We start from the raw sequence: 23,390 nt of genomic DNA, 5'->3' as shown, positions 1-23,390 counted from the left end.
GAAAGCAGAAAGGGATGAATCTTAAAATGAATTAATGGAAGTAGAAGAGGTAGAAAGGAGGGTTGTGAAAAATATGTAGAAGGACAGGGGGTGCAACTTCATCACTACATCATTCTCCAGTGATTGACATAAAACCACCAGAATTACTACACCTGCTATCTTACCGACACTTTGCTATTTTTGAAATTCATTTAAGTATTCTGATGAACCTGACTTGGATGGATGACAGCAGGGAGCAAGTGCAGCTGGGATGTGATGGTTTTGTAACATGAATTTTACATCTGAAACCCACCTGTTCAGATACATAAAGCTCAGCAGAACTCCCTGTCCAAACGAAGAACAACTGTGTTTCAAAGAATGGCACTCTAACATCAGTGTGTAGTCTGTGACAAAGTGAGTTTTTGGTAGTGTTGTAGTCAAGACCACCTAACCCGAGACCGAGACAAGACCAAGACCAGAGTGTATCGAGACCGAGACAAGACCAAGACTTTTAGGGTCCAAGACCAGTCAAGACCAAGACCGAGGGAGGGTGAGACCGAGACAAGACCAAGACCAGTGCCTGATGCTACATGACCCAATAAAATGTGAAACATGATCAAAATTACTTCTCAAATTGATCTGAAAGATAAACATTCCCATAAAGTCATCCTGATATTAAACACTCACAGCTCAAATAAATATAACCATCTTTAATTAATACTCCTGGGTGACTTCCATCATTTATCACAGAATGTAAAACAATTATTCATAATTCATCACACTAGTCTTAACTTTTCTCTGCCTTTCATGAACAATGTATAAAGTTATGTTGTCTTTAAACCAACAACAATCTTTGTAAAAATGGGTGCTATTTCAAAACCACATAGCCAAATGTGTAAAACTGAAAAAATGGCAAACACTCACCAACAGTAAGAACTAAAGCCTTTAATCTTATACAGATTAAAGCTGCAGTATGTAACTTTTATAAAAAATCTGTTTTTTACATATTTGTTAAAACTGTCACCATGTCACGACAGTATGAGACCGATAATCTGCGAAAAAAAATGGAGCTCCTCCACCTCCTCCCTGAACCACTCCCACTCAAAAACAACCAATCAGAGCCAGGAGGAGCATCTTAGCACTGTCAATCACTCCTCGTGTATGCTGCTCAATGTAGTTGTGTGCGATACTTCAAGATTTGGTATCGATCCTATGCCAAGTAAACACGGGGCCATTACCACCGATACTGATACCAATACTTTTTAATAATTATGAAGAATTTCCATGAAGTTTAACTGGTTTGAGATTTTTTTTTCCTTTGGATCATTAATTAGTTAATAGAACTGAATTGGGTAAAGTTTATATGTAAGTAGAAAATACTTTATCAAAATAAAAGTTATCGTTCTGAAACAATAGAACATTAACAAAACAATTTTCCCCATACATTGATGTCTGGATTTTTTTTTTTTTCATAAATTAAGTGTACAAAATCATCACTCAAGAACAAATGTAAACTTTTTTTCCAGGTAGATTGTTCATAAAGTATAATAAAAAAATTTAATAAAAAATTTCCCTTCATTCACTAATTTTCTACAAATTTAAATTTAAATTTGCTTTAAATGTTTCATAGTAAAATCCTTTTTTTTTTCCTAAGTAAAATATGTTATGTGTCATGTGACAGTATAACAAAACACTGTGGGGAGGGGAGGAGCAAAGTGTGCCTGCTCTGTGCTGTGACAGGAGCAACACTTAAACAGTCAGCTCGCATCTTTGATGAAACCGCAGCACTGCATACAGGAGAGAAACTGAAGCCAAAGTATCGATCTCATTATACTGATATTGATTAATACCAATACCAACGTTGGCATCCATATTATCGATATTAGGATCGATCTGCCCACCACTAGCTCAATGTACTAATGGCGGAGAAACAACTTACTTACTTCTCTGTCGTTACCATTGGGGGTGGCCATGGTAACTTCAGGGTTCTAGCAAGAAATATTTCTCACCCCAGGGCTAACGCTAATGCTAATTAGCAAGCTAATGCTAACCGCTAAATGCCGCTCCCCCTTGTTAATTGAGTAATGGGGCCTAAGATGTAACTGGAAAGCAGTAATCAGTTTTTTTGGACGTGTAGTTACATTTCTCGAGGTGCATGTCAGGTTAGGTTCAGAGAGGATTTTCAGTTATACACAAAGGATAAATGCAGAACTCTAAATCAGGCCTTATTAGATTGATAGAATGATAATTTTTGCATATAATCCAGAAAAGTTACATTTATATATCAAGCATTTAATGTATTCCAGAGTGCCGTTTCCTTCCACTAATGTGTTTGCAGAAATCACATAAAAAAATACACAACAAAAAATTAATCCAGATTTTTTAACAATCAGCTGCTAAAAGCATTTCCTACATTTGAATATCAGCCACCATGTTGTGAGCATAAACTATCACGTTTTTAATGCAACAATAGGAATTGACGTCATCTTGCTGGGAACTGTAGTTTTATTCTTGAAGGCCTCTCATAGCTCTACTAGTGCTGAAAACTAATGTTTGACTATGGCTTTCTGAATACAAGTAGGGCTGCAACTATCAGTTATTTTAGTAATCAAGTATTCAATTGATTACTCCGTCAGTTAATCAAGTAATTGGATAAGAAATAATTTTTAATTTTAACAATTCATCAGCATATTTTAACTTCCGTACTGCAGATGTTTCTCTGAACGATTGCTAGTGCTAATTGCAGCCCCCCTTTCCCCAGTACACTGTGGTTATAGGTCTGTTCTAAAAAATAACAGCTGATATCCTCTGCACAACACGCACGCACATTCAAACATGCGCACTCACAGCACAGAGAAGTGGGGGCGTGGAAAAACATCTCAGCGATCCACTCTTGTTAAAGGGTCGTTTTTGTTTTTTTTTCCAAATGACGGAAATCCGTTACAGCGATGTTGAACTAATGTGGAGGAAATGCTCCGTTTACACGGAGACACCTGAGCTGCAGAGTTGAAACGAAACATCAAAGCAAGAAATTTGTGTCGAGGATTTTTAATAATCGATTTGCGTTACTCCAAGAATCGTTGCAGCCCTAAAACTTGCATTAAATTTTTAGTTTGTGTATCAAAATACATGAAGGTTGGTATTTACCTTTCATGCTGGGATTTTTTTTGTTGAATCGGAAGCCTGAAATTTTTCTTTGATCTTCATTTTCCCTCTTACTTCTCTTCGTGTTCATGCCGGTTGTTATTTCGATTTATGCAGCACACGCATGACCATAGTGAGACCAAACGTGCACATTATGAATGAAACTGTCCGTGCTCTGTGGTAGACTGCAAACTGCGGTGAAATGATACAGGCGTAAGCAGCGACCTAGCCGGGGCGGAGTCTGCGAGGTGCGCTCCTTTGAGAGGCAGAGGAGCGCAATCTTTGTTGGATTTGAATCAGTATGATTTGCATCCAATAAAAGCAAATATGTTAAAAAATAAATTGGACAGTATTCTGGCAATTTAGTGATATTTCCAGAGATGTGGTCTTGACTGGTCTTTAAATAAAATCCCAAGTGCGCAATGTCCGAGTCCATGACAAAACCAAGACCAAATGCGGTCGAGTCCATCAAAAAGCGGTCTCGAGACCAAGACCGATCTTGAGTACTACAACACTAGTGAATGGAGTAAATGGACTAGTTCTTACATAGTGCTTTTCTATTCAGTCTGAGCACTCAAAGTGCTTATACAACACATTTACATTTACCCATGCACTCCCATTCATACAAGCACTTCCATGACTATCTAAGCTAAGTGCTTTAATTGTCTAACATTCACACACATTCACACTCTAACGGTTGCGTCGGAGAGCAACTTGGGGTTAAGTATCTTGCCCAAGGACAAATTAGCATGCAGGCTGGAGTAGCCAGGAATTGAACCGCTGACCTTCCGATCAGTAGGTGACCAGCCCTACCAGCTCTAAGTTTCTGGCCATGAGCTGAGACATTTTGTAAAAGCACAAGAACATAGTTTACTTACTACACCTATGGTCTACTACACCTTACCACACCAAAGAATCACATGTTGAGATAATGATAAAGAGGGTCTATATTTTATCATAAGTTTACATCGTGATCACTGTAGAGTTTACACTGACGCTCCATGGACCTGTTCAAGTGTTGTAAACTATGCAGTTTTTTGTTGTGCTTTTCTTTTATTATTTGCCTGGTCCGTAATTTTTATTTGTTTGAGGGTCAGATTGGTGTTTCATTTATTTTGTTTGATTTTTTTTCTTGGTGTTTAACTGCACTGTTACATTACACAGAATAAATTGTTATATTTGTGGAAAACAGTATTTCTGCTTTAGGCATTAAAAGAAACAACAGAAGAGTAAACAAAAACACAAAGGTAAAAAAGAAAGAAGAGACAGTGAAAGAGAGACAAATGTACCTTGTGCTACTTCACTGCCAGAACAGATGGGAGCCACACTCCACAGTGTCTGCTGGAAGGCTGCATCTACATGGAGACTGCCATTACCGTAGGACAGATGCTACAAGAAGCAGACACAAGTGTCAGATTTGAACAAGTATTCACTGATACACCACACTGAAATTTATACAGAAAATGTATCCAAATTTGACTCATGATTTAGCCATTAGGAAAGCAAAGCGTGTGCAGTCCTGATGCATCAGTGTAGGGTCAGGAGCACAGTTTTATGTTCTAAGCGTTTAAAATACATAGCAAGAGGGAAAAGGAAAATGAAGCAAATGAAGACCAAGATGATGCAGAATTATTTGGGGAAACTAAGGCCCCAGTCACACAGAGCTAGAGAGTGGTCAGCATCAGTGTGGCAACCACTTGTCGCAAAAATGTGTTCCCCAATTGTTTTGAGGTTCTGCGATATGATCACATCACCTGTGCAGATTCGTCAGCTGCACATATTGTCATGTCATTTCATAATCCAAACCATAATTGTTTTTATAAACCTAACTGAGTAGTTTTGGTGTTTTAACCTAACAAAAGAGCCAATAAAATAATGGGTGAAATAGGAAATAAACTGCAGTCTTGAGTTTCAAAATCTTTTGATTGTATAGCAATGCCACTCTACCACAAACTTACACACTTTTTAAAACAAGTTATAAACATCAGTAACACCTTTACAATAACTAGAAAGAAAGAAAGATTTAAGGTTCAAGGTTTCTTTATTGTTATTGTATATTGTTTCTACAACAAAATTTTAGTGCAACTCTCGACACTCATGCACCTATAAATATAAAAGATACAAATATCAAGCTCTGAGCCCCTCTTTGCTGACATGTTCCCACGCACAGCTGTTACTGACCAGATATCTTTCAGAGGAGACGCTGACCAGGATGAGATCATCTCCAACTCTGACCTTTTCTCCCTCTGAGCGCTGCTTTGATGCTGGATGGATGGTCCACCAGCATGCCTCGCCTACACACACACACACACACACACACACATGCATGTGCGCGCGCACACACACACACACACACACACACACACAATCATCAGCAGCAGCAATGCAGGAGATAAAGCAGAAATGTGTCCATCCATAAAACAAAAACTTGTGCAACTATGGTGTTTGTGCACCTGTTTGGTAGATAGATTTTTGTATTCTGCAGAGTGTAACTGTATTGTAACTTCTGTCACTTTTACAGAAACAGGTCAACAATGATATAGACACTGGACCTTGTTGTGCTGTGTTATGTTACTTTGTTCAAAAGTGAAAGCCACTGTGGAGAAACAGGAGTCAGACTTAACTGTTATAACACTGAGAGTTCTATTCTATAGTGCCAAATCACAACAACAGTTGCCTCAAGGCACTTTATATTGTAAGACCCTACAATAATACAAAAAACTCCTGCCTGGGCTGCTGCATCATGAGAAGCAGCAACCCAGGCAATATAATGAAGGGAGGGTTCGGTTCACCTGATCCAGCCCTAACTAAGCTTGAAAATTTTTTTAAAAAAGTTTTCCACTGTTTAGTGTTTTAAATAAGATACACTCATAATGATGTTGTCATAGCTGTGCCTTAAGAACTTGCAATTTTGGGATTTAAATCTCACAAAAAACTGTTCAAACTTAGGCTAAGTAGAACTGGTTCCATATTAGCGTAAATGTCCCTACAAGATACCTGTGGTATCTTCCTGCAGTCCCACATCAAAAGCCAGTTTGTCTGTAGATGACCGTGAAGTAGACAGGCAGCACAGGTACTAAACAGAGAAACACAAATAAATAAAATAATTAATTTTATCAAGCAATTATATTGCAATTACAGTACATTCACTGAAAACCTCTAGATTTGGGTATGACAGTTTAAATATTGTGACATGTCCACTGACTTACTTACCTAATATGAGCAGAGTGATGAATCAAGGCATAACATTTTTTTCTTCTCGTTTTCTTTTTCTTATTCCCAACAATGTCACAGTTTTCATTAAACATTAAAAACCTTTATGCAGTAGGTTTTGGGAGTGTGTTTGACTGTTTACTGACCATTCCACTGTTGGAGTGCCGTAGTAGCACAGCGTGTCCATACAGTAGGGTCCGATGACCACCTCCCTGGGCCATCTGAGAGTGTCATTGAAAGACACCAAAAGGGACAGAGAGAAAAAAATTACCAAAGACAGTCACCAAGAAAGAAAAACTGCAGCAAAGCAAACATGCCAATAAAACAATGGCGATATACCTACCAATACAATAGACAAAGGCAGGAATAAAACCAATGAGAGTGGAACTTTGACTTTATATAAAACAACTAAAATGTACTTTGGCTGATCAACCATCAATTCCTCATAGCATCTTAAAGTACCCTGTGCAGAAGTGTAATCATTACTATATTACTGCCATTTTACGATCCATAGCTGATGGTATAATTACAATCTTCTAAGCCTTTCTAATGAAGTGATTTGGCCATTGAGCAAGTGGACTCACTACTAACACTTGGTTCACATTTAGAGTGCCTCAACTGGTTCAACAATTCAGTCACTGCTTAGAATGACACATAGAAATTATTCTTATAACAAAAAACTGTCATATTTTTCTTCACTGCTATTGTCTACTTTTTCTGGGATTTCATTGGTGTATATCAAAAACCACAACAATAAAACTATATTCCTAATATTGTGAAGGCCGCAAAAACAGCTCTGACCACTCAAGGCCTAGGAACCTGTGGGCCCTGGAGCATCTGGCACCAGGACATTGGCAGGAGATCCTCTGGGTGCTTTGGATTGCAGGGTTGGACCAGAATGGATCAGGCTTGTTTAGACACATCCCACATGATCCTATTTAGAGTAACCCAAGTTTCTCAGAACACAGCATTGTAAAAAGATGATCAGTGTTATTCACTTCACTTTCCAGCAGTTTTAATATTGTGTCTGGTGTATATATCTGCCTGGAGGTATTATAATATTTACATATACTGTATGTATTTTGTTGTTAAGCCATTACACTTTTTATTTTGTTGAGGCAAGAGCAGACTACAGGTGCTTGTCATAAAATTAGAATAGCATGAAAAAGTTGATTTATTTCAGAAATTCCATTTAAAAAATGAAATTTATATATTATATTCATTCATTACACACCAACTGATATATTTCAAATGTTTGTTTCTTTTAATTTGGATGATTATAACTGACAACTAATGAAAACCCCAAATTCAGTATCTCAGAAAATTAGAATATTGTGAAAAGGTTCAAAATTGAAGACACCTGGTGCCACACTCTAATCAGCTAATTAACTCAAAACACCTGCAAAGGCCTTTAAATGGTCTCTCGGTCTAGTTCTGTAGGCTACACAATCATGGGGAAGACTGCTGACTTGACAGTTGTCCAAAAGACGACCTTTGACACCTTGCATAAGGAGGGCAAGACACAAAAGGTCATTGCTAAAGAGGCTGGCTGTTCACAGAGCTCTGTGTCCAAGCACATTAATAGAGAGGCAAAGGGAAGGAAAAGATGTAGTAGAAAAAGTGTACAAGCAACAGGGATAACAGCACCCTGGAGAGGATTGTGAAACAAAACCCATTCAAAAATGTGGGGGAGATTCACAAAGAGTGGACTGCAGCTGAGAGTCAGTGTTTCAAGAACCACCACGCACAGACGTATGCAGACGTGGGTTTCAGCTGTCGCAGTCCTCGTGTCAAGCCACACTTGAACAAGAGACAGCGTCGGAAGCATCTCGCCTGGGCTAAAGACAAAAAGGACTGGACTGCTGCTGAGTGCTCCAAAGTTATGTTCTCTGATCAAAGTAAATGTTGCATTTCCTTTGGAAATCAAGGTCCCAGCAGAGTCTGGAGGAAGAGAGGAGAGGCACAGAATACACGTTGCTTGAGGTCCAGTGTAAAGTTTCCACAGTCAGTTTGGGGTGCCGTGTCATCTGCTGGTGTTGGTCCACTGTGTTTCCAGAGGTCCAAGGTCAACGCAGCCGTCTACCAGGAAGTTTTAGAACACTTCCTGCTCTCTGCTGCTGACCAACTTTATGGAGATGCAGATTTCATTTTCCAACAGGACTTGGCACCTGCACACAGTGCCAAAGCTACCAGTACCTGCTTTAAGGACCATGGTATCCCTGTTCTTAATTGGCCAGCAAACTCACCTGACCTTAACCCCATAGAAAATCTATGGGCTAATGTGGAGAGGAAGATGTGATACGCCAGACCCAACAATTCAGAAGAGCTGAAGGCCACTATCCGAGCAACCTGGGCTCTCATCACACCTGAGCAGTGTCACAAACTGATCAACTCCATGCCACGCTGCACTGCTGCAGTAATCTAAGTAAGTATTGAGTGCTGTACATGCTCATAGTTTTCATGTTCATACTTTTCAGTTGGCCAACATTTCTAAAAATCCTTTTTTGTATTGGTCTTAAGTAATCTACTTTTCTGAGATACTGAATTTGGGGTTTTCATTAGTTGTCAGTTATAATCATCAAAATTAAAAGAAATAAACATCTGAAATATATTAGTGTGTGTGTAATGAATGAATATAATATACAAGTGTCACTTTTTGAATGGAATTACTGAAATAAATCAACTTTTTCATGATATTCTAATTTTATGACCAGCATTTGTATATCTTGTTAAAGTGGGTAGATTTTCTTATGACTTTCTACGACCTTTGGAATTTAAATGGATGATGTGTATCATTAGATAGTACCCCACCAATAGGTCTTTTTGACAGGGTCAAGCTGAGGAAAGAGTGGATCTGCACCAGCTCCAGACCTGTGAATGCTTTGAGTTACTGTAACTGCTTGTTTATCTCATCATCTCAGTCTTTTGAAAATCAGATTCTAACTGATAATACAACAAACTAATACAGTGTTTCTGAGGAGAGACTGACCCAGAAATAGTGTATCATTATTCTCATTTTCAAAGCTGCACATCAAAGACATGAAAGTGTTGCCCTATTTTGGGACAATTTACATGGACAGCACATGGGCATTGTTCATTAATTAAGTAAACAGTACAGAGTTAGATCTACAGAGCCAAATGCTGAAGATACAGGCAACACATCACATCACAGATCAGGTGGACCAGGAACATGGTTAAGATACAACGCAGAGTTAGCCAAAGTCTGACATTTACCATGTTTTCTGATATGCCAGGCCTCTTTGTCAGTCTGAGAGCCACAACTCACTGTTTTTCTCAAGATAGGCTCTGTAGCCTGCTGCCTATGTTTTAATTTCAGACAGTTGGTGATGAGATGATCGGATTTATGGCAAAAGAAACATAGTTTCTTTACCTTTGCCACTCTCAGGCTTTGTAACAGGGTCATTTCTGGTCCTCTGAGGTGCACTAAGAGAGGAGAGGTTATTTTCTGCAGCATTCATTTTGTTGGACAGGATAAACTCATCTGCCAGGGTGGCAGCCTGCAGTTAAAGTAGCTCTTCTTTTTTAGAAGTCAGGAGATATTTGAGTACTTTTTTGCACTGCTGCTAGAAAAAAGGTTTTCTTTTACATTTTATAGTGCTGCATGACATGTCAGGAGTTAATTCAAGTTAGCATACACTGCTGGGTATTCTGAGTAGGAATCTGAGTGGAAACTAGAGGTGTAACGGCTCACAGTGGTTAACTGCTAACAGTGGTATAGAAGCCAAGATCTGGTTCACCGTGCCCCCCCAATTTTTTTTTTTAAAGTCACAGACCTAAATAAATTCTGTTTTAACCCACTGTGGCTCATATCAACCACCGCTGGCCGCCTTGTATTTCCCCACAACAGCTGGGGTATTTCTCCTACTGGTTGTGTATAAAAAAATTTTTTACACACACTATATTTTTGACATATTTGAATAAAATCAACACATCAATAAATCAGGAATAAAAATAGATGTGTTAATTAAGTATTTTACCTTTTGACTCCCATGTCATTTCAAACCCTCTGGCCGACTCATATCTAGTGAGTGTAGACTGTAAGATCCCGTTTACCTCATGAAGCATCCACATCTATTTACTCTGGAGTAGGCTGTAAAATTTTGTCAAGTGAGTCCAAAACAAGTCAATGAGTCAGAGAAGTGCACTACTGTCTGATGACAGTGATACTGAGATAAGTTTCAGGACTAAACTGCTGCTTTTTTTAATTAGTGCTGCTGATTTAGCCAGTGTTAGCCAGTGTTGCTGAAACTTTCTTAGAGGTAGATCTAATTTTGTAGATGACACACGCACTTATCATGATGATGTGAGAACATAATCAAACTGTTTATCAGGGGAAAGTGTGACTTTTAGGACATTCAAACCTAACGTTAGCTGGCATGTTAGCTTAAAACCAGCTGTTGTTGATTGTCAGCTCTTGTGTATGTCTGATCTGCTGAAAACCAATAATTGCGGCAATATTGAGAATAAATAAGCATGAGGTGATAATAGGGTGATATGTAGATACATTCAAGTGATATGTAGGTACTGATTAATTTTGTTCTCACGAATCTTATTAGAAGAGGATTATTTTGTGAGCTTCATTTGCTGAGGAATGTTGTGTTGCAGCCCTGCGACAGCGCTGGCGACCTGTACAGGGTGTACCCTGCCTCTCGCCCTGTCAGCTGGGATAGGCTCCAGCCCCCCCACAACCCTGAACAGGATAAGCAGAAGTGAGTGGATGGATGTTGTGTTGCATTGTGTTTTAGTAGTGAAACAATAACAGCCCACTCAGGTGATTTATTAGACACTGGTCAATTGATCATCAGTTTGTTTTTTATTCAATTTTCATTTGTTTTCAAATCAAATGTGGCTTCTATGTTCATTGAAAGTTATTTCTTGTTAATGTTTGCAAGGAATAAAGACGTTCTAAGTTATTTGTTTGTTTTAATCATCATTTGATCCAGAAACGATTATTTCATATACTATATGCAAATGAACCAAACCGAAATTCACTGAACTGTGGCTTCTCTACCGCAATGTGAACTGTGGAATGTTGTACGATTACACCCCTAGTGCTCATCGGCATATGCATAGCATATAGTTCCCAAAGCTACACTCAGTGTGTGTTACTAACGTAACACACACTGAGTGTAGCTTTTGAGCCACATTTGACTAGAAAACAAATGAAAATTGGTGTGTTACACCACCAATTTGTGTGTGTCTGTATGTGTTACTAATGTAACACACAGACACACACACACACACACACACACCGAGTGTGTGAGTATATGCCTATATTTCTGTTCGTAAGTACGTGTATTTGTGCGTGTGCATGTCATTGTTTTTCATGGTCCTGGCTTTGATGTCTGCTGACTGTGAGAAAGAAGAAATTCCCTTAACATTCAAATGGAAGTCATGATGAAATCTGATATGACTCGCATATCTATTAGACCCCATCCATAACAGCACTATATCTGCACTGGGATATTGTGTTTGTTTTTAAAGTGCGCATGATTAAAACTCCATTCATCTATGCATTTTCTTAACCACTTATCCAATTTAGGTGGCAGCTGGAGCCTATCCAGCTGTCTTATGCAGGGTGCACTCTGGACAAGTTGCCAGTATTGCAGTCAATCACATTCACACCTACAGTCAAATTAGAATTACCAATAAACCTTACTAAAACAATTTACATGAATAAATCAGACACTTTTATTAATATCGGAGTCACAGTCTTCAAGTTAGGAAAAAACAATTCTGCGGACTGTATATGTAATTGTTTCTGCCACTAAAAAAAATAAATAAATCGCCATCCTTAACTTGAAATATCGAGTTTGCTCTGCCAATCAGGATGCTCCGTGATGATATGTCATTTCCTTGTTAACGGGAAGCAGCAGGCATCAGCTGTCCAACAGATCAACATGAAAACATTGATTCCTAACCTTCTATGCAGCTGTTTTTTGCTAGAATGCATTTTAATCATTGACAATCAAAAAGCTGACAACAATTTGTTCACGTTTTCTAGACACTTGTAGCTCACTGATACTGTTGCTACCCCATTTTGAGTGTGCATGCATTGATGTCATCTGCTTCTGGGTAACAAGGAAATTACATCTTTTAAACAGTGTTGCCAACTTAGCGATTTGTCACTAGTTTTAGCGGCTTTTCAGACCCCCCAGTGACTTTTTTTTCCAAAAAGTAACTAGCGACAAATATAGCAACTTTTTCTGATGCTGGTGAATTTTGGAGAGTTTTGGAAATAGGCTGGAAACCTGAGATCTTCTGATGTCGCCATGTTTTATGTACATACAGCCTTCGTATTGCATTCCTTCGTACGCTTTGGCCTCGCCTGGAACTCACTTTGGCACTGAGGGGGAACTTTTGCTCCTTCTTTTGTTTTTGTTTATTTAATGTCAGCACTTAAAACAACACATCAAGGAATACAGATGAGTGAATGTTTCATTTCCAAATATATTGACAACTCTCTAGTAAGAAAGTAATGTTGAATAAAATTATCTAGTTATGAAGCTTAACTTTAATCTCAGCCAAACCAATTTGCTCAGGAACAAATGAAACACTGAAATAAACCAAACACCAGCCATCATCCGAGTGAATTATATCTGTGTTTAACTTCCACTCAGCGATGTACACGGACCTTTTTGTCACTTTTTGTCTCACCAAAGATGTTATTCCTCTCTCCTACAGTCTCAGTTACAACTACATATGCAAATTAGCTGATGACATCACACAGCAACTTCTAGCGACTTTTAGGACAGCCAAAAACTACTTTCCTTACAGAGGAGTTGGCAACAGTGCTTTCAACAACCTTCCAATTGGCAGTAATAATAATAATAATAAATTTGGCATTATTAACTCGTAATTTTTAGACATAATTTTCAAGTTATTTTCTCAAAATTTCAAGTTACAGATGGCAATTTTTTATTTTTATGTTTTTTATTTATTTATTTATTTTTTTTAGCTTTCATAGGTAGTGTCTATGAGTGATGATAAGTCCAGAAATGAGACTTTTGAAGTTTGCCATTAACAGGTCCTCAGCAGACCACTGAGGGCAGGAACACCACTGGTTTCCAAAGGTAAACTAACTTAAAGGATGCCGCTTTATCTTCCTGCCTCCGCCTCAGTGTTCTGGGTCTCATCTTCCCTGACTTTGGATCCAATAAATATAAAAAACACAGTATTTTCTTGTACATGTAGTGCGTAAGCTCACTGACATTAATTTGTATACATATTGGGGGAGGAAAATGGTAATACAGCAATAGATGGGATATTCCTGGCAAATAGGGATGGTTTGATGCAGCCCTCTAATATAATTAAAACTGAAGTAGCCCCTTAACTGGCAAGGGCCCGGTGACGGGCCGTTTGTAGTCCCTTTTATATGGCAGGCTAGACCCTCCCATTTTTATTGACACGTCATTCGGCCAATCATGTAACTGGCTGCACCAAATCACCTGACAAAGCTACGTGACGCCCTCTGAGTATTATTGGCTCTGGGAAACCCATTTCTTAACATGATTGGCCGAATGAGGTGTCAGTCAAAATGGGCGGGTCTAGCCTGCCATATAAATGCACTTCATTCGGCCGGCGGACCAGACGCAGCCAGTTAATAGGCTATGAAATGGGTTGTTCAGAGCCAATAATAACCAGAGGGTGTAATGTAGTTTTTGTCAGGTGATTTTTTTGCTGCCAGTTAAGGGGTTAAAAACCCCAGCTTTTCTGTCAAAAATCATCAACAACTTCCTTTTCACCACTTTGAATTGGACAGTGGGGAAAACAACCCCCATTAACAGACAGTGGAATGAAGTGATTTGTAAAGAGACTCGCTCTTCCTTTTTCCATGTCTATGTCATCTTCTTTGTGTTTCATCAGGTTTGCATGGAAGAGAATGGACAGCAGCCTTCTTGCTTCAAAGCAACAGTGCAGACCTCTTTCTTACGCTAATGTGAACAGCACCTACAGTACATTTAATCATATTTTCTACTTTGATGTGTATGTGCCACACTCGCCCCATCAGCCTTCTCCTCGGTATTGGCCAGCATCTCCTGCAGGGCTCGTACAGACAAAGACTGCTCCAGCACAAAAGTGCAGATGGACAGGTCTGGAGGCACATTCTGAAACAAAAAGAAAACAGCTCCTATGATTTATTGAAGCTTGTATAAAAGGCCAGTGTGTGGCCTTTGAAAGAAAAAAATGGCACGTTGTTGCAGACAAAGAAAATAGCTTTTATATGTTTATAACTTGCATCAGCCTATCATTATCATTTAAGGTCAGCCATGGAAAGATACATATAACCAGCCACCATCTAGTTTGCCAATGTTGGTTTAGTCTATGCTTTGTTAATGCATCACATAAAGCATTTTGACAACCTATGTGTCCTTGAAATTTCATATCAACATTTGAGCCACCTAGCCAATATTGAGTATCCTACTCTCAAAACAACTATGGGATGTCCTGTGGTGTCTGGCACAGGACACTGGCAACAGTGGCTTTGGCACTTTGCATTGTTATTAAATTCATGATGAGACCAGGTCTGTCCTTGTGGAGAAACAGTTGTTTTGGAAACATAAATGAATGCCATAAAAGAAATAATGGAGCTATGGAAGAAATGCAAACTCATGTTTTCTTAAATTTTCTTAAGTTTTCCTTGAATTTTCTCACATTTGGTTATTTACAACATAAAGGTTGACTGCCTTATGTCAGTATTGCACCTTGGAGTTTGAGATGGACTCAAGGAAGCAGAGTCTGTTTCCAAAACCTTCAGCAGCCAGACAGAGTTTCTGCTGCTCCTTGTGGATTGTAGCTGAGCACTGTAAGACCACCTCGTCATCCTAAACACAGAAAGAAAAACAGTGGGTTAGGACAGACATTATAAAAAATAGGCACCAGGGAGTAGGCCTGTGCCATACCATATCCTCCACAATAATACCAGTATAAATTTTTATTTGATATAAAATATCATATTGCAAAATCATTGCTATCACAAAGCCACACATTGCTTTGAAGCCATGCGTTCCCTTGTATGCACAACAACAAGACAAACCCAGGCATATCTGAGAGCTGTGTCATCCTCTGATAATAATTTCGTACCTAAAAGCTCCCTTTTAGAAGCTACTTCTACATCTTCTAACTAAGCATAGTACTTTGCAAAATATGCAAGAAAACTGTCATCACCAAATAAGGAAGTAACAAACATGTTTCACCACTTCAGATAAAAACATCGTCAGGTACAGGTATACAACCAAGCTAGTTAAAGAGCTTAAAAAGCTTCACTCAAGATACAACATCCCAGGTAGAAAATATGATTATGAAAAATTTGATTATATGACAATATTGTGCAGCTCACAAAGAGCTACAAGGTTAAGGTACTTAAGTTCTACTTAAAATGTCCAGGGAAAAAACTGCCTGGGCTACTTTAGTGCAAACACTCAACTTATGCTGTCTCACCAGATAATGCTGTGTCACTACTTTTGCACTATAATACTGCTGGTGCTGGCACCAGTATTATAAGAAGAGTGAGAAAATTAAGGAGTGTGTCATCAGTAGCTCATTGGAAAAGAAGGAAGGAAAATGCCCTTCATTTTCTTGCAGTTATAAATACTGCAACCTGCAAGCATCAATAAATATTCTCTTTTTTTCTATAGCATCAGAATTTTTGTATCACAAGTTTTCTTGAAATATTGTGGTCGTTTAAATGGAATGCACCCTTTTCTTATAAAGCAGTACACCTACAGTAAACTCTCTCTCTCTCTCTCTCAAGCTGTGGCAGGTTTGGTTGAATGTAAGCCGAGATGACAGACAGCTTTTTGTCAACAAGAAAAGTTCAAAAGTTAAACCAAATCAGTTTCTGTAAAACACTTTGGTTTTAAAGTTCATCAAATACATGTTTAAAAGTCAATAGACAATTGTGTTACTACCAAAAGTGGCTGTATTATGATTTTTGTTACAATTGAACAGATTTTTTGTGAAAGTAATGGGGTTTAACATGTATTTGTCCTCAGGTTAGTGGCCCTGTGAGTCAGCTTTTGTAAAGCCCAAGCTAACTATCAATGACAATATCTTTCAACATTCACTTACATCACAGAAATAAAAAACATTTTTTCCTATTTTTACTATCATGTGTGCTGTGATTTATTAAGAATACACAGAGGCAATGAATGATACTTATGAACATATTAATTTAGAATATGGCTCCTATGGATACAGGCTGAAGTGTGAAGTACAAGAATGTGGCATAACATGTCAGACATATTCAAACAGTTAAGTTGTCAGTAGTAATAAAATGTTTAACGCTTTCCCCATCAGAGGAGTGTTTTGAGCTTACCCGTGACTCAGGAATTACTAAACATTCAAGACCTCCCAGAACACTTTTGATCTATGAAGTGTGCTTACCAAATTTATTAGCCCACCAACCAATGTAAGGTTTATGCCACAGCTGCCCTAAATTAAAAGTATTGGTAATTACCAACATAATTTTTTATATTTCAGTAATGGTTAATTCATCAGTATACAGAAGCGATTTAATCAACATATTTTTAATTTTTCTTTTGTTGTTATTCATCAATTTTCAAATGGAATGTTTTACAAAAAAGCAAAGAAAGAAACAAAGAAATATTGGTATAATAATTTTTTGATTATGATGTCAAATTACAGTTATTTACTTGCATCCCTGGACAGTGCTAGCTCAAATTTAGGAATCAAAATGTAAATTCAGTTTGTTATTTGCCTAATAAATAACGGTATAATTGTTTTGTTTCAAATGAGTTTTTGAAAGATTTCTAAAATATTTGCATTTTCTTATTTTTAGGACAGGTGGTCAAATAAAATGTGTTGAGCACTGTAGTTGGATTTTTAACATTGACATGGTTTGAAAGCACTGCTGTAATATTTTGGCATTGTTGGGGATCATGTTGACACAAAGTCTTTTAAATAGCAAACCATTTTCATTGTTTCAATAAGATTTTCCACTCAAGAATTTATTTATTTGTTTGTTTATTTATGGGGGGGGGGGGGGGGGGGGGGGGTAGCTGCTGTTGGACATTCTAAGCTCTGGCTGCCTAGGTAACCCTCTAATGCTGATCTGAGTAACTAGCAGTGCTTTTTGGATTCAACATGCCTGATGGCAAAGTTGTGGGGAAAGAGAAGGCTGTTTGTTCCACTTGTAACTCAAGTCACCAGTTAGCTTCTCATTCATTATTTGTTCAAGTTTTGCACAACCAACAGTGTATCACTGTATACAGACGGGACATAAATGGTCTAAATTTGAATTGTACAGCACTGACATCTGAATAGCACGTTCACCTGTCCATTAAGACATTTTATGTCAAAAATGTGTCTGCAAATGTGCTGCGAGCAGAGGGTAATCATTGTCTTCCTCACTTTAACTCATTCCGAAAACACAGAAACATACTGTCAATGCACACATACAGGCTTAAATTTCCTTTTTTACATGAAATTCTTTTCTAAATCTGAGTCAGTCCTCTTCTTCTACTGCTCTCTGACTCCCACTCACTCACTCTTCTCTCCCTCTCTCACTAGAGGACAGCCTAGTTCACCCACTCACTGCAGTGCTCTCAAGCTATGCAAAAACGATGTGTGTGTGTGTGCGTGTTTGATAACGTATGAATCAGTGCTCTGTATAGCGGCTCATTTCTCGGTTCACGGGATGTTCTGATTCAAATGATATAAGAATCAGCCCCTGCAATTTATTACTCGTTTTGCCATATCGGGTCACAAATGCAATCGACCAGTTAGGTTTGTTTGACACAGTACCTTAGCTTTGCCATACAGGAAAAAAGATGTACTTGGAAACAGTTGGCCCTCAAGGCTCTATGCCAGGAGTGTCAAGATTTTGAAAGAATCTGGATGATGACACCCAGTCCACCTGTTTTCCTTATGGCCTGAACACGAAATATGTGAAGGCCCTATTGTATCCATGTCTTCTTCTTATTTTTATTTACTATTTGGGGGGTGAATTGCCTTTTTCAGGGGCCTAAACAGAGAAAACCCAATGACCCTTTATGAGCACGCACTTGGCAACAGTGGAAAGGAAAAACTCCCTTTTAACAAGAAGAAAGCCTCAATAATGTTGTTTCTGTGCTGTGATAAATTCTGAAACCTGACTGAAACTCTTCAAATAAACCATTCCTCTGGAGATGATCAGTTAACTGTTTTACAACTACTATTTCAAGAATTTTTGATATAAAATGAAGGTTGGAGATTGGCCTATAACTAGCTAAGACAGTTTGTTAGAGTGATGGCTTTTAAAGTAATGGTTTAATTACAGCCACCTTAAAATCCTGTGGCATGTAGCTAATTAACAAAGACAGTCTGATCATATTTAAGACCAAAGCACTAATTAATGGTAGGACTTCTTTGAGTAGTCTTGTAAGAATGGAGTCTAATAGATATGTTGATGGTTTGGAGGAAGTAACAATTTAAGTTAACTCCAAAAGATCAATTGGACAGAAAGAGTCTGAATAAATATCAGCAGTACTGAAAATAGCTGTACACAAAGATAAGGCTGTGAGATGATTATAAACAATTTTATCTCTAATGGTTAAAATTTTATTTGTGAAGTAAATGGTAAATGGACTAGTTCTTATATAGCGCTTTTCTACTCTGTCTGAGCACTCAAAGCGCTTAATGAATGAAGAAATTCATAAAGTCATTACTGTGCGGTTCGACAGCTGCTACAGCAGGCTTCACCAAAGCTGTAGAGCAGAACAGGGACTATCATCACCTGCTGCAGCTAACCCTGTGGCTACAGAGAATGCGTAGGTTATATGTGCTCATCAGGAGCAAAGGTATACTAGAATGTATCTTTTCATTAGCTACACCTGCAGTCTTTATTGTGCACTGGGCTGTGTGAACCTCAGCAAAAGAAGAACTTTCATTTTAGGGTTGTGTTTCTGATTCACATTTTAGACTCAGTACAACACAACAAAATTTAAGGATTAAATGTGTAAGGACACATCTTCAGACTACATTACGCTATGTTACTAACCAACCACCAGCTACTAGAATTTCCTCCAGGCAAGTAGTTTATTAGAGGAATATATACTTTATGACTGTTTACAGCTTATATAACAACAGAAAGTTGTTACATGAGTTAACAGAGTTGTTAACAGAGTCAGCCTCTGTGGTAACATTTTATGCACTGCTCCCCCACATGGTGTAGAGGTTAAAGTTGAAGAATAATGTTACATCATCTGCATTCAGTGTAGCCATGGATTAAGGCAGGTTTATGCAAGGGACCAGACTTATGATAAGGTCTGTCAGATTGTCTCTTCAGTGTTAAGAGAAAATAGAAAAGCAATGAATCAGTACTAAGTCATTTCTGTTTTTGTATGTGTATATATAACCTCTTGGCAAACCACTTAGGGGCAGGAGCAACTTCCATTTTAGCCAGATAATAAACAAGCAAATTTTCAGGAAGTAGACATCAACATTCTTATATTCATCAAAATATCAAATTCTTAGGGGGACCATTCTAGTGAACTGCTTACTGTACTGTTTCTCTGGCTGCTGCTTGCTGATGCTGCTGAAGAGCAGTGATGATGGGCTGTTCCCTGAATACTATTCTACATGTGCACAATATATTTTTATAGATCTAGCTGAAAATAAGAACATGGGATCTCTGACTGGAATTCAGCATGCAGCTCCGAATGAAGAATATTGTAGTTTACAAAAGTTGCCTTGGGAATTCATGAGTCACTGTGGATCTTGATATGTGAGCTGAATGAATACCATCATACTTCATCTCTCTCTCTCTCTCTCTGTCTCGCTCTCTTTCACACACACACAAAGCCATACAAGGTTTGTAGGAGACTGGTATAATGCCCTAATAACACTTATTCTTAATGTCTGACACATACGATCCATCCTGCCCACACACATGCAAACACAAGAAACTGGAAGATGACTGAAACATCTTCTATGGCTATCATTAATTTGAATCATGCCTTAGTGACATTTATAATAGCTGAGACACACAAAGTGTTCCCTGCATGGAAAGGTCTGGTATCTGTCAGCAGAAGTTTGCATTCCAGCCTTCTATGGAGTGAGAGAAAATAAAGAGACCTGCAGAATCAACAGACAAGGAACAAACACTGAAGGACTGACCTGTAAGCCACATCAGTGGAATGTGCCTTTATGATATTTGAGAAAAATGCACAACTGCCTCAAGCTGTGGTTTTTCTATTGGCCACATGTCTTCTCAGTCTTTGTATATTTTCTCAGACTGTGAAAATATTCATTGTTTCTCAAGTCCTTAAGAAAGTGTCTCCTTAAAAATAAAGGTCTGGGTTTGAACCTGCTGGGCACTGGGGCCTCAGTAATCTGATTTGAAACATGTGGTTTTCTATCTCTCTCTTTCTCTCTGTTAACCACCTCTATCAAATGGCTGAATTACCTCCTCAATATGCAGTCAAGTTCTCCAGAGTCCTGCTAATGACTTCTATATTTGATTCAGGTGTGTTGGATCGGGGACACATCTAAAACCTGCAGGACACTGGGCCACAAGGCCTGGATTTGAGAATCACTGGTATAGAGTGAGAGAAAAGCAAGAGGAGAGATGGGGAAGACACACAGCAAAAAGCAACAGTTTGGGACGCAAACCTGCATTGCTTGCTTTTTGCCTCGTGGCATACATAGCCACCTGCTCTACCACTGAGCCACCCTGGTGCCCAACTTTGAGGACCTTTTTTTTTTTTTTTTTTTTATTACTTTATTTGACAGGGACAGTGTACATTAATTAACATTATAGTAAATGCACCAGAATTAGCCAAAAGGCTATTTTTCATCTGTTGTCCCTGGACAGATCTTAACATTGTCAACCTAAAAAATAACAATAAGAAGATTACAATGAACAGATATAAAAAAGCAATAAAACAGATTATCATTCTTCAAATCCTGTTGATAAAAACAGGATCCAAGTTAAATATAATACAGACAAAAAATTATACTTCATAATAACATAAAAACACAAGTGGCAACAGGGCTGGGTTGGGGGGAGACATTGTCCATAATCCTAATGCTGACATATCTGATGTGTTATGAACCAGTTTTTTAGATGCTTTTTGAACAGAGTGTATGTGGTCAGTTCTCTGATGTTTTGAGGGACACAGTTCCACTCCTGTGCTGCTCTAACTGAAAAGGCACTCTGACTGAAGGCACTTTTCCTGAGAGGAACAACGCAGTCTCCTCGGGCCGCCCCTCGTGTGACTCTGTGGGTGGCATTTCTGATGTTAACAAACTGACTGAGTGGAGGAGACGACAGACAACGGATGATTTTGAATATCAGACAGAGATTTGAATACTTAATGACATTTTCCCAACTTAAAAGCTTATGCTTTTGTAGAATGGCACACTGATGATATCGTGATGGTTTTCTGTCCAAAATTTTGATTGTCTGTTTGTAAAGTGACTCTAAAGGTTTGAGTGTTGTTTTGTTTGCCTGTGACCAGGTTGTAAGACAGTAGGTGATATGAGACAGAACCATACTGTGCATGAACATTTTAGCTGCCTGAAGTGATAGGTGTGATCTTATGTAACGGAAATTTGCAATATTAAATTTCACTCGCTTACAGATCGTTTTTATCTGTGGTTTAAAAGTTAGTCTAGAGTCTATTAAGATACCTAGGTATTTGAATTCTGACACAACTTTTATTTTTTCACCTGTCACATAAATATCTGCTTTATTATCTGCAATGTTTGATTTAGAAAAGAACATTGAAACAGTTTTGTTTACATTAAGTTGTAAGCAAGATTGGTTTAGCCATTCAGAGACATGGGCCATAGACTGTGAAAGTTTTTCAGCTACTTGTGTTGTGTTTTTACCATGCGTGTAAATAACGGTATCATCTGCATACATCTAAATATAGACATCTGGACAAACTGAAGGTAAGTCATTTATATAAAGTGAAAATAGCAGAGGCCCCAAAATAGAACCTTGAGGCACCCCTGTGGACAGAGCGAGGAGCGGTGAGTGGTAATCACTGATCCTGACTGACTGTGAGCGATTCGAAAGATAAGATTTTATCCATTTTATTGCATCTGCTGAGAAGTTAAATTTTCTTAATTTGGTTAACAATATTTTATGGTTTACTGTGTCAAAGTCTTTTTTTAAATCCAGAAACACAGCTCCAACCACACCACCTTTATCCAGCAAATGTTTGATATTTTCTATGAAAAAACAATTAGCAGTTTCCGTAGAGTGTCGAGTTCTAAAACCAAATTGCATTGAATGAAGGGAAAATGTAGTGGTATTCAGATGTGTTATTATTTGTTGGGAAATAAGTTTCTCTGCAACTTTTGACACTGTAGGTAAGATACTGATTGGTCTGTAATTTTCCACTGACAATGGATCTCCGTTTTTGAATACTGGGACAACAGCAGCTGATTTCCACACACTTGGAAATATCGCCTCAGTAATGGAGAGATTGACAATTTTGGTCACTGGTGTCAATAACGTGGAACTGAATTCTTTCAGCATGCACATATCTATGCCAAATATGTCTCTAGTTCTGGAAGCTTTTAATGTTTTTATTGTCTGTAAGACTTCAGATTCTGTGACTATGCCTAGATTGAAAATCGGCTCTGACTTATTTATCGGACAAACATTCAGATTGTTAGGTGGGAAGCTTTGGGCAATAGTGGATATAGATTCAATAAAATAATTATTAAAGGCATCTGCAACTTTGTTTGTGTTATTTGTAATTTGTCCATTTATCTTAATTTCTAGAAGTTGTTTCCTTTTCATGTCCTGTCCTAAAAGTTTTTTCAGTTGGTTCCATATTGTTTTAGAATCCCCTTTTGCGTTTTCTATTATAGTCAAGAAAAAATCTGCTTTAGCCTTGCGTATGGCTTTAACAGTTTTATTCCTCAGTGAGTTGAACAGATTTTTAGCACTAACTGACTTAGTTTTAATTGCATTTTTTAACGCAAGATCTCTCTCTTTCATAAGTTTGAGTATGTCAGAGCTCATCCAGGGAAGCATGTTTTTCTTGTGTTTGTGTTTAACTTTACAGCTAAAATCT

The 23,390-nt window shown here is 38.2% G+C and overlaps 1 protein-coding gene across 1 annotated transcript in view; it reads right to left on the bottom strand.

The window, feature by feature from the left end:
• Positions 1–23,390, bottom strand: part of ryr2a (ryanodine receptor 2a (cardiac)) — a 375,294-nt gene that overhangs the window by 292,644 nt on the left and 59,260 nt on the right. The window contains 6 exon segments of the mRNA XM_030754826.1: positions 4,413–4,512; positions 5,305–5,417; positions 6,121–6,199; positions 6,483–6,557; positions 14,355–14,465; positions 15,063–15,182. Coding sequence (XP_030610686.1) covers positions 4,413–4,512; positions 5,305–5,417; positions 6,121–6,199; positions 6,483–6,557; positions 14,355–14,465; positions 15,063–15,182 — 598 coding nt within the window.

The sequence above is a fragment of the Archocentrus centrarchus genome, chromosome 19 (assembly GCF_007364275.1).
Source record: "Archocentrus centrarchus isolate MPI-CPG fArcCen1 chromosome 19, fArcCen1, whole genome shotgun sequence".
Classification (NCBI taxonomy): domain Eukaryota; kingdom Metazoa; phylum Chordata; class Actinopteri; order Cichliformes; family Cichlidae; genus Archocentrus; species Archocentrus centrarchus.
This window is presented reverse-complemented; position numbering and strand designations above follow the sequence as displayed.